Source organism: Pristiophorus japonicus, chromosome 27 (genome assembly GCF_044704955.1).
Source record: "Pristiophorus japonicus isolate sPriJap1 chromosome 27, sPriJap1.hap1, whole genome shotgun sequence".
Lineage (NCBI taxonomy): Eukaryota > Metazoa > Chordata > Chondrichthyes > Pristiophoridae > Pristiophorus > Pristiophorus japonicus.
The window spans coordinates 1,801,363-1,815,537 of record NC_092003.1 but is presented as its reverse complement, the minus strand read 5'-3'; the positions used below and the strand labels follow the sequence as shown (position 1 = coordinate 1,815,537).

Below are 14,175 nucleotides of genomic sequence, written 5' to 3'. Positions count from 1 at the left end.
CGGGGACACCTAGTGGTGGGAACCAGCAGCTGCATCGTGACGCTTGACATTGCAAAACAGATGGGAACTGTTAACATCACAATTTAATATGGCACAGCATCGTGACTAAAGAAAATAAGGATTGCGGACCCCTATGGGCAGAAATGTAATAATATATAGGTGTGTGTGTGTATTAGAATAAACAAAGAAATACATAAAGAAAAACTTGGATTTATATAGCGCCTTTCACGACCACTGGATCCCTCAAAGTGCTTTACAGCCAATGAAGTACTTTTGGAGTGTGGTCACTGTTGTAATGTGGGAAACGCCAATTAGCGCACAGCAAGCTCCCACACACAGCGATGTGATAATGACCCAGATCATCTGTTTAGTGATGTTGATTGAGGAATGAATATTGGCCCCAGGACACCGGGGAGAACTCCCTGCTCTTCCTCGAAATTGTGCCATGGGATCTTTTACATCCACCCGAGAGAGCAGACAGGGTCTCGGTTTAATGTCTCATCCGAAAAAAGTCATCTCCGACGGTGCGGCGCCCCCACACTTCTCTGTCGCCTCCCCCCCTCTCTGTCGCCTCCCTCCCCCCCCCCTCTCTGTCGCCTCCCTCCCCCCCCCCTCTCTGTCGCCTCCCCCCCCTCTCTGTCGCCTCCCCCCCCTCTCTGTCGCCTCCCTCCCCCCCCCTCTCTGTCGCCTCCCCCCCCTCTCTGTCGCCTCCCCCCCTCTCTGTCGCCTCCCCCCCCTCTCTGTCGCCTCCCCCCCCCTCTCTGTCGCCTCCCCCCCCCCCTCTCTGTCGCCTCCCCCCCCCCTCTCTGTCGCCTCCCCCCCCCCTCTCTGTCGCCTCCCTCCCCCCCCTCTCTGTCGCCTCCCTCCCCCCCCTCTGTCGCCTCCCTCCCCCCCCTCTCTGTCGCCTCCCTCCCCCCCTCTCTGTCGCCTCCCTCCCCCCCCTCTCTGTCGCCTCCCTCCCCTTCTCCCTCTTCCCCCCTGTCTCTCTCTTCCTCCCCTCTCTCTCTCACATCTGGGTAACTTATGAAAGTTATTAAACCAAAATTGGCAAGAGTGTGTTTGGGGAAGGTGCCATTTTGGCAGTTGTATTTTCCGAGCCCGGTGCTCGTACTGTAGGGCACTGCGGCTGCACATCCCTCTCCTGTTTACCACATTCCTGTATCCCGTCTCCTCTTCATTTGTTTGGAGATACTACTTGGATATCGCAGCTGGTTAATATCTGCTTTATTGGTGCTGTGCCGGACTGCTGTTCAGTTTATCCTTTATAAACCTTGTCAGTTGTGTCACCAGGGGCTGGATTAATTTTTTTAAACAAATAAATTAGCATCCATCATGCTGATATCTTGAGGGAGAGCAACGGGTCCAGATATAGTAATTCTTTTAAAATCTAAAGTATGTGAAGAATGTCGAGACAGTGAGGTTTAATCTGTCAGTGAGCTTCTGTTAGGTAACTGCTTCTCGCTCACATTTCTTGCCTCGTGCCCCCTTCTCACTCCAGGGACTTGCACAAAAATCTAGGCTGACACTCCCAGTGCAGTGCTGAGGGAGCGCCGCGCTGTCGGAGGGGCAGTACTGAGGGAGTGCCGCGCTGTCGGAGGAGCAGTACTGAGGGAGGGCCGCACTGTCGGAGGGGCAGTACTGAGGGAGCGCCGCACTGTCGGAGGGGCAGTACTGAGGGAGCGCCGCGCTGTCGGAGGGGCAGTACTGAGGGAGTGCCGCGCTGTCGGAGGGGCAGTACTGAGGGAGCGCCGCACTGTCGGAGGGGCAGTACTGAGGGAGCGCCGCACTGTCGGAGGGGCAGTACTGAGGGAGCGCCGCACTGTCGGAGGAGCAGTACTGAGGGAGCGCCGCACTGTCGGAGGAGCAGTACTGAGGGAGCGCCGCACTGTCGGAGGGGCAGTACTGAGGGAGCGCCGCACTGTCGGAGGGGCAGTACTGAGGGAGCGCCGCACTGTCGGAGGAGCAGTACTGAGGGAGCGCCGCACTGTCGGAGGGGCAGTACTGAGGGAGCGCCGCACTGTCAGAGGGGCAGTACTGAGGGAGCGCCGCACTGTCGGAGGGGCAGTACTGAGGGAGCGCCGCACTGTCGGAGGGGCAGTACTGAGGGAGCGCCGCATTGTCGGAGGTGCTGTCTTTCGGATGAGACTTTAAACCGAGGCCCCGTCTGCCCCCTCAGGTGGATGTAAAAGATCCCTTGGCACTATTTGGAAGAAGAGCAGGGGAGTTCTCCCCGGTGTCCTGGGGCCAATATTTATCCCTCAATCAACATAACAAAAAAACAGATGATCTGGGTCATTATCACATTGTTGTGTGTGGGAGCTTGCTGTGCACAAATGTCTGCCACGTTTTGTACATTACAACAGTGAGCACACTTCATAAAAGTACTTCATTGGCTGTAAAGCACTTTGGGACGTCCGGTGGTCGTGGAAGGCGCTGTGGAAATGCAAGTCTTTAATCTTCAGAAGGTCAATTTGGAGAGGAGTAAACAAGTCAGTATAAATACATTGCAGGGCAGTAATCCAATTGAGAGGACACCATCTAAATTCCTCAGATTAGATTGCAACAATCAATTCACTGGGAGAGATCTGCTGTCCTAGTCTTTACCAGACAGGGAGGTTTTATTCTCCTGTTCACCTTCCAATTTCTCTCTGGCTCTCCTGAAGGTGCTGTCTCTGTGGTTACAGTGTTACAGCTGCCTCCAGTGCCTTGCCCAATCGGCTGTTGGTGTGCGGGTGTGCCCAGGCGGTGAATTGGTGCGGGTCACACCTGGTGGCCCGAGCAGCCCCTGTCCCAGTCCCAGTGTAGGGGTGCAGACATCGATTGGCACCGTGGCTGACGTGAGCTAACTCGGCATTGACCGGGGACTGAACCTGGGGCCATGTGGTGTGCGCTGCCCAACCGCGTGACTCAGCCTGCGTGTCACGCAGCCTGCACTTTCACCCAGGGAGGCAGCAGAAGGCTCAAATGGCTTGGGTTTGGAAATATTCGAGTTCGCCAGCTCGACTGTTCCCGAACCACATTGTTGACATTTTGCCTCGTTTGCTGCTGTCCAGTATTTGTCGAACATCGCTGACACTGCAATGTCAAACTGTTCTGCTGCCTTAAATTAGCAAAAATAAGTAGGAAAGTAACAGGAATCTGATACAAAACAGATGCAGAAAGGGCTGGACTGCAAACACAACATGACGAATGTTGGGTCCCTGCCAGCTCCAGCCTGCCCTTTGCAGTGTTTGCATTGAGCTTAGAATTGATGGTGTTATGAGTGAGTGCGGTAAATAAATTGCATTAACCAAACCCTTGGGCTGTTGAGCACACTTGTTTGCTTCCAGCCTGCTGTTGACCGTTTAATACTGCTGAGAGAAAGCAGAAACGAGCAGCGGGATCATCCTCTCGCCATTAAAACAACACTGCCAAAAGTTGGTGCGTAGTCTGCGGCCCGGGTTCACGGGCTGTTGTGGGGGGGTCAGCGAGTGGGGGATGTACGAGAGAGGCACCTAAGTCTGATCGCTGACCTCCCACATCTGCGACACTTTTTTTTTTAAACGATGAGAGACTGGGAAATGTTGGTATTCAGAATGTTAGCAAGCTGTTGGTAAAGCAAATAGGGATGGAGTATAAAAGCAGGGAAGTCTTGCTACAACTGTACAGGGTATTGGTGAGACCATACTTGGAGTATTGCGTACAGTTTTGGTCTCCTTATTAAAGGAAGGATATACTTGCTTAGGAGGCAGTTCAGAGAAGGTTCACTCGGTTGATTCCTGAGATGAAGGGGCTATCTTATGAAGAAAGGTTGAGCAGGTTGGGCCTGTACACATTGGAGTTTCAAAGAATGAGAGGTGATCTTATCGAAACGTATAAGATACTGAGGTGGCTTGACAAGGTGGATGCAGAGAGGATGTTTCCTCTCGTGGGGGAGACTAGAAATAGGGGGCATAGTTTCAGAATAAGGGTTCGCCCATTTAAAACGGAGATGAGGAATTTCTTCTCTCTGAGGGTTGTAAATCTTGGAATTCTCTGCCCCAGAGAGCTGTGGAGGCTGGGTCATTGAATATATTTAAGGTGGAGATCGACAGATTTGAGTGATAAGGGAGTGAAGGGTTATGGGGAGCGGGCAGGGAAGTGGAGCTGAGTCCATGATCGGATCAGCCATGATCTTATTGAATGGCGGAGCAGGCTCGAGGGGCCGTATGGCCGACTCCTCCTATTTCTTAAGTTCTTAAATGGTATGTTGGCCTTTATTACAGGAGGATTTGAGTATAAGAGTAAAGATGTCTTACTGCAGTTATACAGGGCCCTGGTGAGACCACACCCTGGAGTATTGTGCACAGTTTGGGTCTCCTTACCTAAGGAAGGATATACTTGCCATAGAGGGAGTGCAGCGAAGGTTCACCAGACTGATTCCTGGGATGGGGGGGATTGTCCTATGAGGAGAGATTGAGCAGACTGGGCCGAAATTCTCTGGAGTTTAGAAGAATGAGAGGTGATCCCATTGAAACACACACAATACTTACAGGGCTTGACAGGGTAGATGCAGGGAGGGTGTTTCCCCCCGGGGCTGGGGAGTCTAGAACCAGGGCTCACAGTCTCAGGATAAGGGCTCGGCTATTTAGGACTGAGATGAGGAGGGATTTCTTCACGTGGGGGCGGGGGTGAATCTTTGGAATTCTCTGCCCCAGAGGGCTGTGGAGGCTCAGTCTTCAAGGCCGAGATCGAGAGATTTTTGGACTCGAGGGGAATCGAGGGATCGGGCGGGAAAGTGGAGTTGAGGTTGATCAGCCGCGATCTCATTGGATGGCGGAGCAGGCTCGAGGGTCCTACCCCCTCCTCATTATGTGATCGTGTTCAGCTGCCTTTAAGGGTGCTGTGCTGTGAGGCAGTGGGCCTGAGGGGTCAGTTACGGGTTAATTGTTGGAGAGCTTATGCCCAATGCTTGTAAACCTCCGCTCCAGTTCGATCTGCAATTGGCTGATGCAAGAAAAGACTGAGACCTTTGCACTCTCTCCTCTCCTCTCTCTCTCTCTCTCTCTCTCTCTTTAATACTTTGACACCAAGAAGTGACACATCTGGAGCCAGGACACCATCAGAGCTGAGTCTATCCTTGCCCGATGGCACCTTACCGGAATGGGGTCACTGGACAGTGGCCGGTAAGAAAGAAAGACTTGCATTTATTTCATGATCACCGGGCATCTCAAAGCGCTTTTCAGCCAATGAAGTACTTTGAGTGTGGTCACTGTTGTAATGTGTGAAACGCGGCAGCCAAATTGCGCACAGCAAGCTCCCACAAACAGCAATGTGATAATGACCAGATCATCTCTCTTTGTTAACAGTAACAGCAGTCTGGGCTGGTTGGTTTCCCCTAACCCAGGCCCGCCGGGGGCTCCCAACTCCCAGTTTGCCTCTGCCCGCCGCTCGGCCCGAAGCCAAAGGACACGAACGCTGCTCGTGACGCCCTTATTGCCGTGGCAGAGATCGGCGAACTCGCTCCCGAGGCTCACTGGTCCCTGTAGCTCGGGAGAACACTTTCCTTTTCTCCAGTACTCACACGCCAGAGGTCAGGCTACGAGGGAGGGGGAGCAGGAAGCCAAGGAAGCTATTTCTGAACTGACCAGTCCCCGAAGGAAACTATTAATATAATCCCACAGAGAAACACCATGCAGTAAGGGACTGACCCTGGATTAACAGCTCTCGACCCACTGGCAACTGGTCTCCCTGCAGACCCTTAATTTCCCTTCTGTCGGGTGGGGGGGGGGGGGAGGGGTGTATTCTGTTCACCTAAATGGAAAGCAATTCTGGAGGGGAAACTGAAGGGAGAAAAGACAATAAAATCGTGCAGAGCGCCTGAGAGATTCAAACCACTCCCCCTCTCCCTCCACCTTTCGAACCCTTCCTTTAAGGAATACTGAATCGCCCTCATGGAAGAAGAGCAGGCAGAACGGAGTTCTCCCTGGTGTCCTGGGGCCAATATTTATCCCTCAACCTACATCACAAAAACAGATGATCTGGGTCATTATCACATCGCTGTGTGTGGGAGCTTGCTGTGCGCAAATTGGCGTTTCCCACATTACAACAGTGACCCCGATTCAAAAATGTGAAGCGCTTTGGGATATCCGAGAATCATAAAAGGACCTGTAGAAATGCAGCCATTTGCGCACAGCAAGATCCCACAGCGTGATGATCCGATTTTAGTGATGTCGATTCAGGGATAAATATTGGTAGGGGAAAAAAGAGAAATAGTGGCCATGGGACCTTTTACCTGAGGGCAGGCGAGGCCTCGGTTTAACGTCTCATCCAAAAGACCGCCCCTCCGACAGTGCGGCGCTCCCTCAGCACCGACAGTGCGGCGCTCCCTCAGCACCGCCCCTCCGACAGTGCGGCGCTCCCTCAGCACCGCCCCTCCGACAGTGCGGCACTCCCTCAGTACTGCCCCTCCGACAGTGCAGCACTCCCTCAGTACTGCCCCTCCGACAGTGCGGCGCTCCCTCAGTACCGCCCCTCCGACAGTGCGGTGCTCCCTCAGTACCGCCCCTCCGACAGTGCGGTGCTCCCTCAGTACTGCCCCTCCGACAGTGCGGCGCTCCCTCAGTACCGCCCCTCCGACAGTGCGGCGCTCCCTCCACACCGCCCCTCCGACAGTGCGGCGCTCCCTCAGTACCGCCCCTCCGACAGTGCGGCGCTCCCTCAGCACCGCCCCTCCGACAGTGCGGCGCTCCCTCAGCACCGCCCCTCCGACAGTGCGGCGCTCCCTCAGTACTGCCCCTCCGACAGTGCGGCGCTCCCTCAGCACCGCCCCTCCGACAGTACGGCGCTCCCTCAGCACCGCCCCTGGGAGCTTTGGCCTGTATTTTCAGTGCCTGTAAAGTGTCTGGAGTGGGGCTTGAACACGTGACCTTCTGACTAATGTTCCCCACTGAGCCACATCTGACTTCAATCCTCGGCAACCCTGACTAAATCCTCTCTCTCTTCCCCTCCCTCCTTCCATCCAGCTGCCTTGGCTGAGATCTGCTCGGTCACAGCAAACAGGAATAGAGCCTGGGATCCTGTGGTCTGCATGGAGGAGTAACGCCCCGTTACCCAGGGCCAGCTGTGTAATTCCACCTCTGCGCTGGTCAGGAAAGTGAGACATGTCGTTTTCCTGTCTCCCTTGCACAGCTGGAATGCTGCAGTGTGTGCTGGAATAATCCGCTTGTGGGAGAAGGAAGTCCCTGTCACATTCCAGCAACCCGTGCTGTGCTATTGACATTTCTGGCATGTGCTATCTCCAGTAACAAACTTCCCGAATAGCTATTCCTGGCGAGGCGGCCTCCATCCATTCTCCAGCAGTTGCTTCCTGTATCTGGGCTGGGGACAGGCTGAATACTTGGGGCTGCCTCCAGTTACAAAGCCTTGGCTCTGTTGGATCCATTAGGCACACAATGAACAAGTCCTGGCTTTGCTCTTCCTCGCACCAAGTGTCTCCGACATGAACGTAAACCCAGCTGTTTAAAAGTAAAGCGCCCCGTAGACTTGTTGCAACGAAGTAGGTTAGTGTCGGATTGCAGTGAGCCCTGCGGTTAAGCTGGAAGCACAGTATCCTATCCGGCCTCTCCTAAAGATCTCAAGGCACTTCACAATCCACTTCATGTGTTTGGAGTGCAGTGACTGCTATGTAGAAAGACTAAACCGGCTGGGACCCAATGGAGGTCTTTAATATTATGCAGGGGTTTCGAGAGGGTAGACGTAGAGATGTTTCCCCTTTTGGGGGAGACCAGAACTAGGGGCCACCAATATCAGACAGTCACTGATAAACCCAGTGGGGAATTCAGGAGAAACTCCTTTACCCCGAGAGCGGTGAGAATGTGGAACTCGCTGCCACAGGGAGGGGTTGAGGTGAATAGTATCGATGTATTTAAGGGGAAGCTGGATAAACACACGGGGGAGAGAGGAATAGAAGGATGGGGTGGGAGGTGGAGAGGGGTGGGAGGGGGATGGTGTGGGGAATAAACCCCGGCACGGAGCGGTGGGGCATAAACCCCGGCACGGAGCGGTGGGACATAAACCCCGGCTAGGAGCAGTGGGACCCAATGGCCTGTTTCTGGGCCGTAGACTTTGTGTAATGTAGGAAAATGTGGCACAGTAAGATACCACAATCAGCAGTGAGATCAATGAGCAGGTCGTCTCGTGCTGTTGTTGACGGAGCAGTAGCCGCCTGAACATCGGGAGAAATCCCAGCTCTTCCACTAGTGCCACGGGATCCTTAGTGTCCACTGAACCACTGGCGTCTGTGTACAGAGCCTCAGTGTCCTGTCTCATCCGAAAGACGGCCCCTCCGACTCCATCAGCAGTTTGTTGGCCCTGGGCATATGTTTCTTTCTGTACCTCTGTGTGGAGGGGCAGGGGGGAGACGGACAAGGGTGATGGGGCAGGGGAAAGGGGGAGAGGGACCTGGGCAGGGAGACGGGGGGGCAAGGGGGGAGAGGGACTGGGCAGACGTCTCTCAGCGCTCACAGATACACAGAGAATGAGTCACGTGTGTACTGAGCTATTATTTCCCTTGCACCCTTCACCGTTCCACTCTGCCTGTTTGCTCGCCCTTTCTCCTACGCAGATGAAGTTCCAGACTTTCTCCTTGCAGGTTGCGTATTTGGTCAGCGCCTCAATTGGACAGTGTAACTGAATTTGGGAAAATATTGGAAGGGGAAGTTCTGCGCAGTGTGACTGTTGCCACATACAGCAGCCAGCACACAATGGGTACGGAGATTGTAGAAATGAAAAAAGTCTTGAAAAAAATGGAGGTTTTTAAGATTGTAAGAGAAAACAACAACCTGTATTGATATAGCGCCTTTAATGTAGTGAAACGTTCCCAGGCGCTTCACAGGAGTGTTATGAGACAAAAAATTTGACACCGAGCCGCATCAGGAGAAATTAGCGCAGGCGACCAAAGGCTGGGTCAAAGAGGTAGGTTTTAAGAAGCGTCTTGAAGGAGGTAAGCGGGGTAGAGAGGCGGAGAGGTTTAGGGAGGGAGTTCCAGAGCTTGGGGCCCCGGCAAAAGAAGGCACGGCCACCGATGGAGCGATTATAATGAGGGATGCTCAGGCGGGCAGAATTAGAGGAGTGCAGACATCTCGGGGGTGGGGGGGGAGGAGCCAATGTAGGTCAGTGAGCACAGGGGGTGATGGGTGAGCGGGACTCGGTGCGAGTTAGGACACGGGGGCAGCGAGCACAGGGGGTGATGGGTGAGCGGGACTGGGTGCGAGTTAGGACATGGGGCAGTGAGCACAGGGGGTGATGGGTGAGCGGGACTCGGTGCGAGTTAGGACACGGGGCAGCGAGCACAGGGGGTGATGGGTGAGCGGGACTCGGTGCGAGTTAGGACACGGGGCAGTGAGCACGGGGGTGATGGGTGAGCGGGACTGGGTGCGAGTTAGGACACGGGGGCAGCGAGCACAGGGGGTGATGGGTGAGCGGGACTCTGTGTGAGTTAGGACAGGGGGTGATGGGTGAACGGGACTGGGTGCGAGTTAGGACACGGGGCAGCGAGCACAGGGGGTGATGGTTGAGCGGGGACTCGGTGCGAGTTAGGACACGGGGCAGCTGAGTTTGGAGAAGGTTACGGGGGAACTAATGGAGACTTTCACGACTTTGGAAAGGTTTTTTGACAGAATGGTACCAATGGCCATGGACTCTTCATTAGCACAATAATGGGGGAACGTTAGAATATTTTTCACACAGAGGTCTATTACATGGAATGTTTCACAAGTGGCTGCGGAGGCAGAGACTGTAACCATCACTTCAAAGGGAATTGTGTGTGTGTTTGATAAGAAAGGACGCAGGAAATGGGATTCGAGTTGTCGGCTCCATCCGAGAGCTAGCCCCGACTGCTGCTGGTGCTGCGATGTCATTCCTGGCCCTCGCATTTATTGTTTGTGTGTGAGGTTATGTTGTGGTCTTTGTGTTTATAAACATGTGGAGCCAGTGACTCACTTACCCCGCTGACTTTGTGCATCTTTCCATCTCCAGCCCTCCCGGCGGATCTGACCGCTTTACAAGAATCCTCAAGCACATCCTGACCCAGAGAAGGTGAGAGAATCGTTTTTAGCCTCTTCTCCCCACCCCTCCGCTTCGCCCCGAAAGCACTGACTGCTGTTGGGATTGCAGACCTCGCTGCCCTCCGGTATTGATGTGTGAACCTGGACCTCGAGTGTGGGCCCCTCCTGTCCCCGCACACATCCATTGCAGGGTCCCAGGCTGTTGGGAGCGGGGACCTTGTGCCCCTCCACTCTCTCCATGGCTGAATCTACAGGCCAAAGGGAGCTGTGGCTCTGTCGGTAAAAATGCAACGATCTCCGTTCCAGCACAGTGGAGCCCTGATGAGATGGCCTTTGCCTTCCTCCCCACCCCTCTGTGATTTGCCGAAGGTTCGGAGGGGCTGACTGGACCTTCAGTCTTTCGCCGCAGATCTTACTGCTACTGCCGCACATTCAGCCTTGCTGGAGAATGTCTAACTCCACGCAGGCACACCGGAACACCGCCAGCTGCAAGTCTCACACACTGTCCTGACTTGAAAATATATCGGCCGTTCCTTCATCGTCGCTGGGTCACAATCCTGGAACTCCCTCCCTAACAGCACTGTGGGAGCACCTTCACCACACGGACTGCAGCGGTTCACCACCACCTTCTTGGGGCAATTAGGGATCGGCAATAAATGCCGGCCTTGCCAGCGACGCCCACATCCCTGAGAGTGAACATAAGAAATGGGAGCAGGAGTCGGCCATTTGGCCCCTCGAGCCTGCTCCGCCATTCAATACGATCATGGCTGAGCTGATCCTGGCTTCAGCTCCACTTCCCCACCCGCTCCTCATAATCCTTCACCCCCTTATTGCTCAAATAAAGAGAGAGGCTGGAGATTGTACCTCACACCTTCCGGTCTCAGTGCCTTGGTGATGAACATCTCCAGTATTGAAGCACTGACCACACTTGATCAGCTCCGCTGGGCAGGGCCACATTGTCCGCATGCCAGACACGAGACTCCCAAAGCCAAGCGCTCTACTCGGAACTCCTTCATGGTGAACGAGCCTCAGCTGGGCAGAGGAAACGTTACAAGGACATCCTCAAAGCCTCCCTGATAAAGTGCAACATCCCCACCGACACCTGGGAGTCCCTGGGCCCAAAGACCAGACCGCCCTAAGTGGAGGAAGTGCATCCGGGAGGGCGCTGAGCACCTCGAGTCTCGTCGCCGAGAGCGTGCAGAGACCAAGCGCAGGCAGCGGAAGGAGCGTGCGGCAAACCAGTCCCACCCTCCCCTTCCCTCAACCACTGTCTGTCCCACCTGTGACGGGGACTGTGGCTCCCATATTGGACTGTTCAGCCACCTAAGGACTCATTCTAGGAGTGGAAGCAAGTCTTCCTCAATTCCGAGGGACTGCCTGTGATGACGATGATAAACCTGGGGCTGCATTTGCCGACTCACCCGGTGAGGGAGCTTGAATTTGTGTTAAGCGACAGATGCGGGATATTTGGCTGATAACCATCTGCTCCTTTTCTCCCCCCCCTCACTCCCCTTTCCGCAGTTACTACCCTCTCTACCCACCTGCGGAAGAGATGAACATAGACTACGAGAGCTTCCAGCTGCACGCGCAGGTCCCCATCACCCCCGACGTTTTAATCGTGCCTTCGGAGCTGCGCTATTTCATTAAGGTGAGCAACAACTGCCTGCATAGCCTGTGACTGTCGTTGTATGACTGCTCTCTGTGTGGTCATGACTAATGGGGCAGTTTGATGTTTATAACTGCAGCTAAAATTTAAATAAAAAACAGGAAGGGGTAGAATTGGTTAGACGCTGACTTTTTGCCTCCAGAGTTCAAATCCAGCCCGATTTCCTTCTGTCGGTTGGCGGGGCCCTGCGCGACATGAATTTGTCAGGCTCAGCCCAGAGTACACAGCGTGACTTTGCCCTTAGTCCCGCCGGGAGATTGCTGGATTATCGGATGGCTGGAAACGGAGGTGGGGGGGTGGCGGCATTAGGGGCCGTTGACGGGCGTGGGGGTTTTACAAGTTGTGTTCAGGTGGCCCTCAGCTTGCACCAGAGGTTTACAACCAATTACTGCCGCCCTCCGATTAATCTCGGCAGTTGCCGTAAGCCGGCTGTGCCTGTTTAAAGCAGTGGCCTCACAGGCACAGAACGGTCTCGCAGGTAAACATCAAAACTGTGCTTCAGACCCCAGTGCCATGGGAGATCTGCTCGTTCCTGTCAAAATGTCTCATAAAAGAAAGAAAGACTTGCATTTCTATAGCGCCTTAACCACCTACGAACGTCCCAAAGCGCTTTACAACCAATCAAGTGCTTTTTGTAGTGCATGGTTGCAATGTAGGAAACGCAGCAGCCAATTAGCGCATAGCAAGGTCCCACTGGAGCATTCTCTCTTTCAGTAGTGGCTGAGAGAGCTTATGGTGCCACCAGAGAGGGCAGACGTAAGAACTAAGAGTAGACCATTCGGCCCCTCGAGCCTGCTCCGCCATTCAATGAGATCATAGCTCATCTGATCTTGGCCTTAACTCCACTTCCCCGCCCGCTCCCCATAACCCTTGACACCCCTATAGTTCAAGAATCTATCGATCTCAGCCTTGAATATATTCAATGTCCCGGCCTCCACAGCTCTCTGGGGCAGAGAATTCCACAGATTCACGACCCTCTGAGAGAAAAAATTCCTCCTCATCTCAGTTATAACTGGGCGGTCCATTATTCTGAGACTGTGCCCCCTAGATCAAGCTTCCCCCACGAAGGGAAAACATCCTCTCTGCATCCACCTTGTCGAGCCCTCTCATTATCTTGTAAGTTTTGATAAGATCACAGGGCCTCGGGTTTAACGCCTCATCCGAAAGACGGCATTTCCGACAGTGCGGCGCTCCCTCAGCACTGCCCCTCCGACAGTGCGGCGCTCCCTCAGCACTGCCCCTCCGACAGTGCGACGCTCCCTCAGCACTGCCCCTCCGACAGTGCGGCGCTCCCTCAGCACTGCACAGGGAGTGTCCGCCTGGATTTTTTTTGTGCTCAAATCTCTCGAGTGGGGCTTGAAGGCATCTGACTTGGAGGCGAGAGTGCAACCCACTGAGCCCCGGGGGTGGGGCGCGGATGTTTATGGGTGCCTCTGTAACCGTACCCCATGATGAACCCACAGAACTGTAACCACGCCCAGCAAGACTTCACTCCCAGCCGCTGCCTTTGTAAACTTGTGCACAGATGCGCGTGTGGCCCATTGGCAGAGAATCGGAATCTTTTGCCTCTGTACGCATAAGACGTGTTTGAACATCAGCAGCCGCCGGTGGAGGAGCAGCCGATAGGTACAGCGCTAGCGTGGGTCTGGTTGCCTGGGCAGAGGCTGGAACTCGCGCCAAGAATGGCAACGTTTTGCCAGGGGGTTTCAGTGTTGTGTTTGCCCGAGCTGGAGGAAGGAAGGAAGGGGAATGCTAGCCGTGGGGATGCATGGATACGCTGGGGCTGGCAGGAGGAGCTAACTGAGAAACGCACTGTGTTTAATCCCTGCCGGGTCACCCTTGTGCTTTATCCAACACCAGGACGTTCTGGGCTGCATCTGCCTCAACCCCGGGAGGTTAACCAAGGGTCAGGTTGGTGGGACCTACGGGCGCCTGTTTGTGCGCAAACGGACGGGCGAGGAGACGGACCGCCAAACTCCCTGCGTGGCCGCCCAAGTGGTGAAGATCTAATCCTCCCGAGGTCTGTGGACCCTGGTGTCTACGGTCCAGAATGTTGGCAAATACCAGAGTCACACAGAACACAACCAGACACATCTTGCTGACGCCCATTTTGCTCCCTGAGCCGGGCGCTGAGATTTCATTTGAAATCAAACCGGTGCTTCATTTGCCCGCTGCCAAGTACTTGTTGGAGCACGACCACGTTAGCCCTGCAGCGTTTCTCTCTCTCCTTGTTCCTCCCCCTCCTAACGTGGGGCGCTGTGGTTTATTTGTGTAAATAAAATGATTTAATTCTTCCCGTTTGTCTGCTGTTGGGTTCCCAGAGAGCTTAAGTTTTAATTGGGTGAGTCGTGCAGTGAGCTCATGTCTCACCTGCCAGGGGAAGAGGAACATCTTGCTGTTGGCGTGCAGTCCATTCCCAAGGAGAGCGAGGAGAAACGGCTGCTCCCAATGTGCACCTCGGGCCATGTGATGATGGAGTGGCAT

General features: G+C 54.4%; 2 protein-coding genes across 2 annotated transcripts in view; both read left to right on the top strand.

The window, feature by feature from the left end:
* pola2 (polymerase (DNA directed), alpha 2) overlaps positions 1-13,985 on the top strand; it is a 58,011-nt gene extending 44,026 nt beyond the window's left edge. Inside the window, exons 16-20 of the mRNA XM_070868097.1 lie at positions 5,214-5,242; positions 8,478-8,518; positions 9,986-10,056; positions 11,547-11,673; positions 13,552-13,985. Of these exons, the coding sequence (XP_070724198.1) occupies positions 5,214-5,242; positions 8,478-8,518; positions 9,986-10,056; positions 11,547-11,673; positions 13,552-13,701 (418 nt within the window). The 3' untranslated portion in view covers positions 13,702-13,985. The remainder of the gene's footprint in view (positions 1-5,213; positions 5,243-8,477; positions 8,519-9,985; positions 10,057-11,546; positions 11,674-13,551) is intronic.
* LOC139239403 (cdc42 effector protein 2-like) overlaps positions 11,585-14,175 on the top strand; it is a 51,110-nt gene continuing 48,519 nt past the window's right edge. Inside the window, exon 1 of the mRNA XM_070868100.1 lies at positions 11,585-11,673. The gene's annotated coding sequence lies outside the window, so the exon portion shown is untranslated. The remainder of the gene's footprint in view (positions 11,674-14,175) is intronic.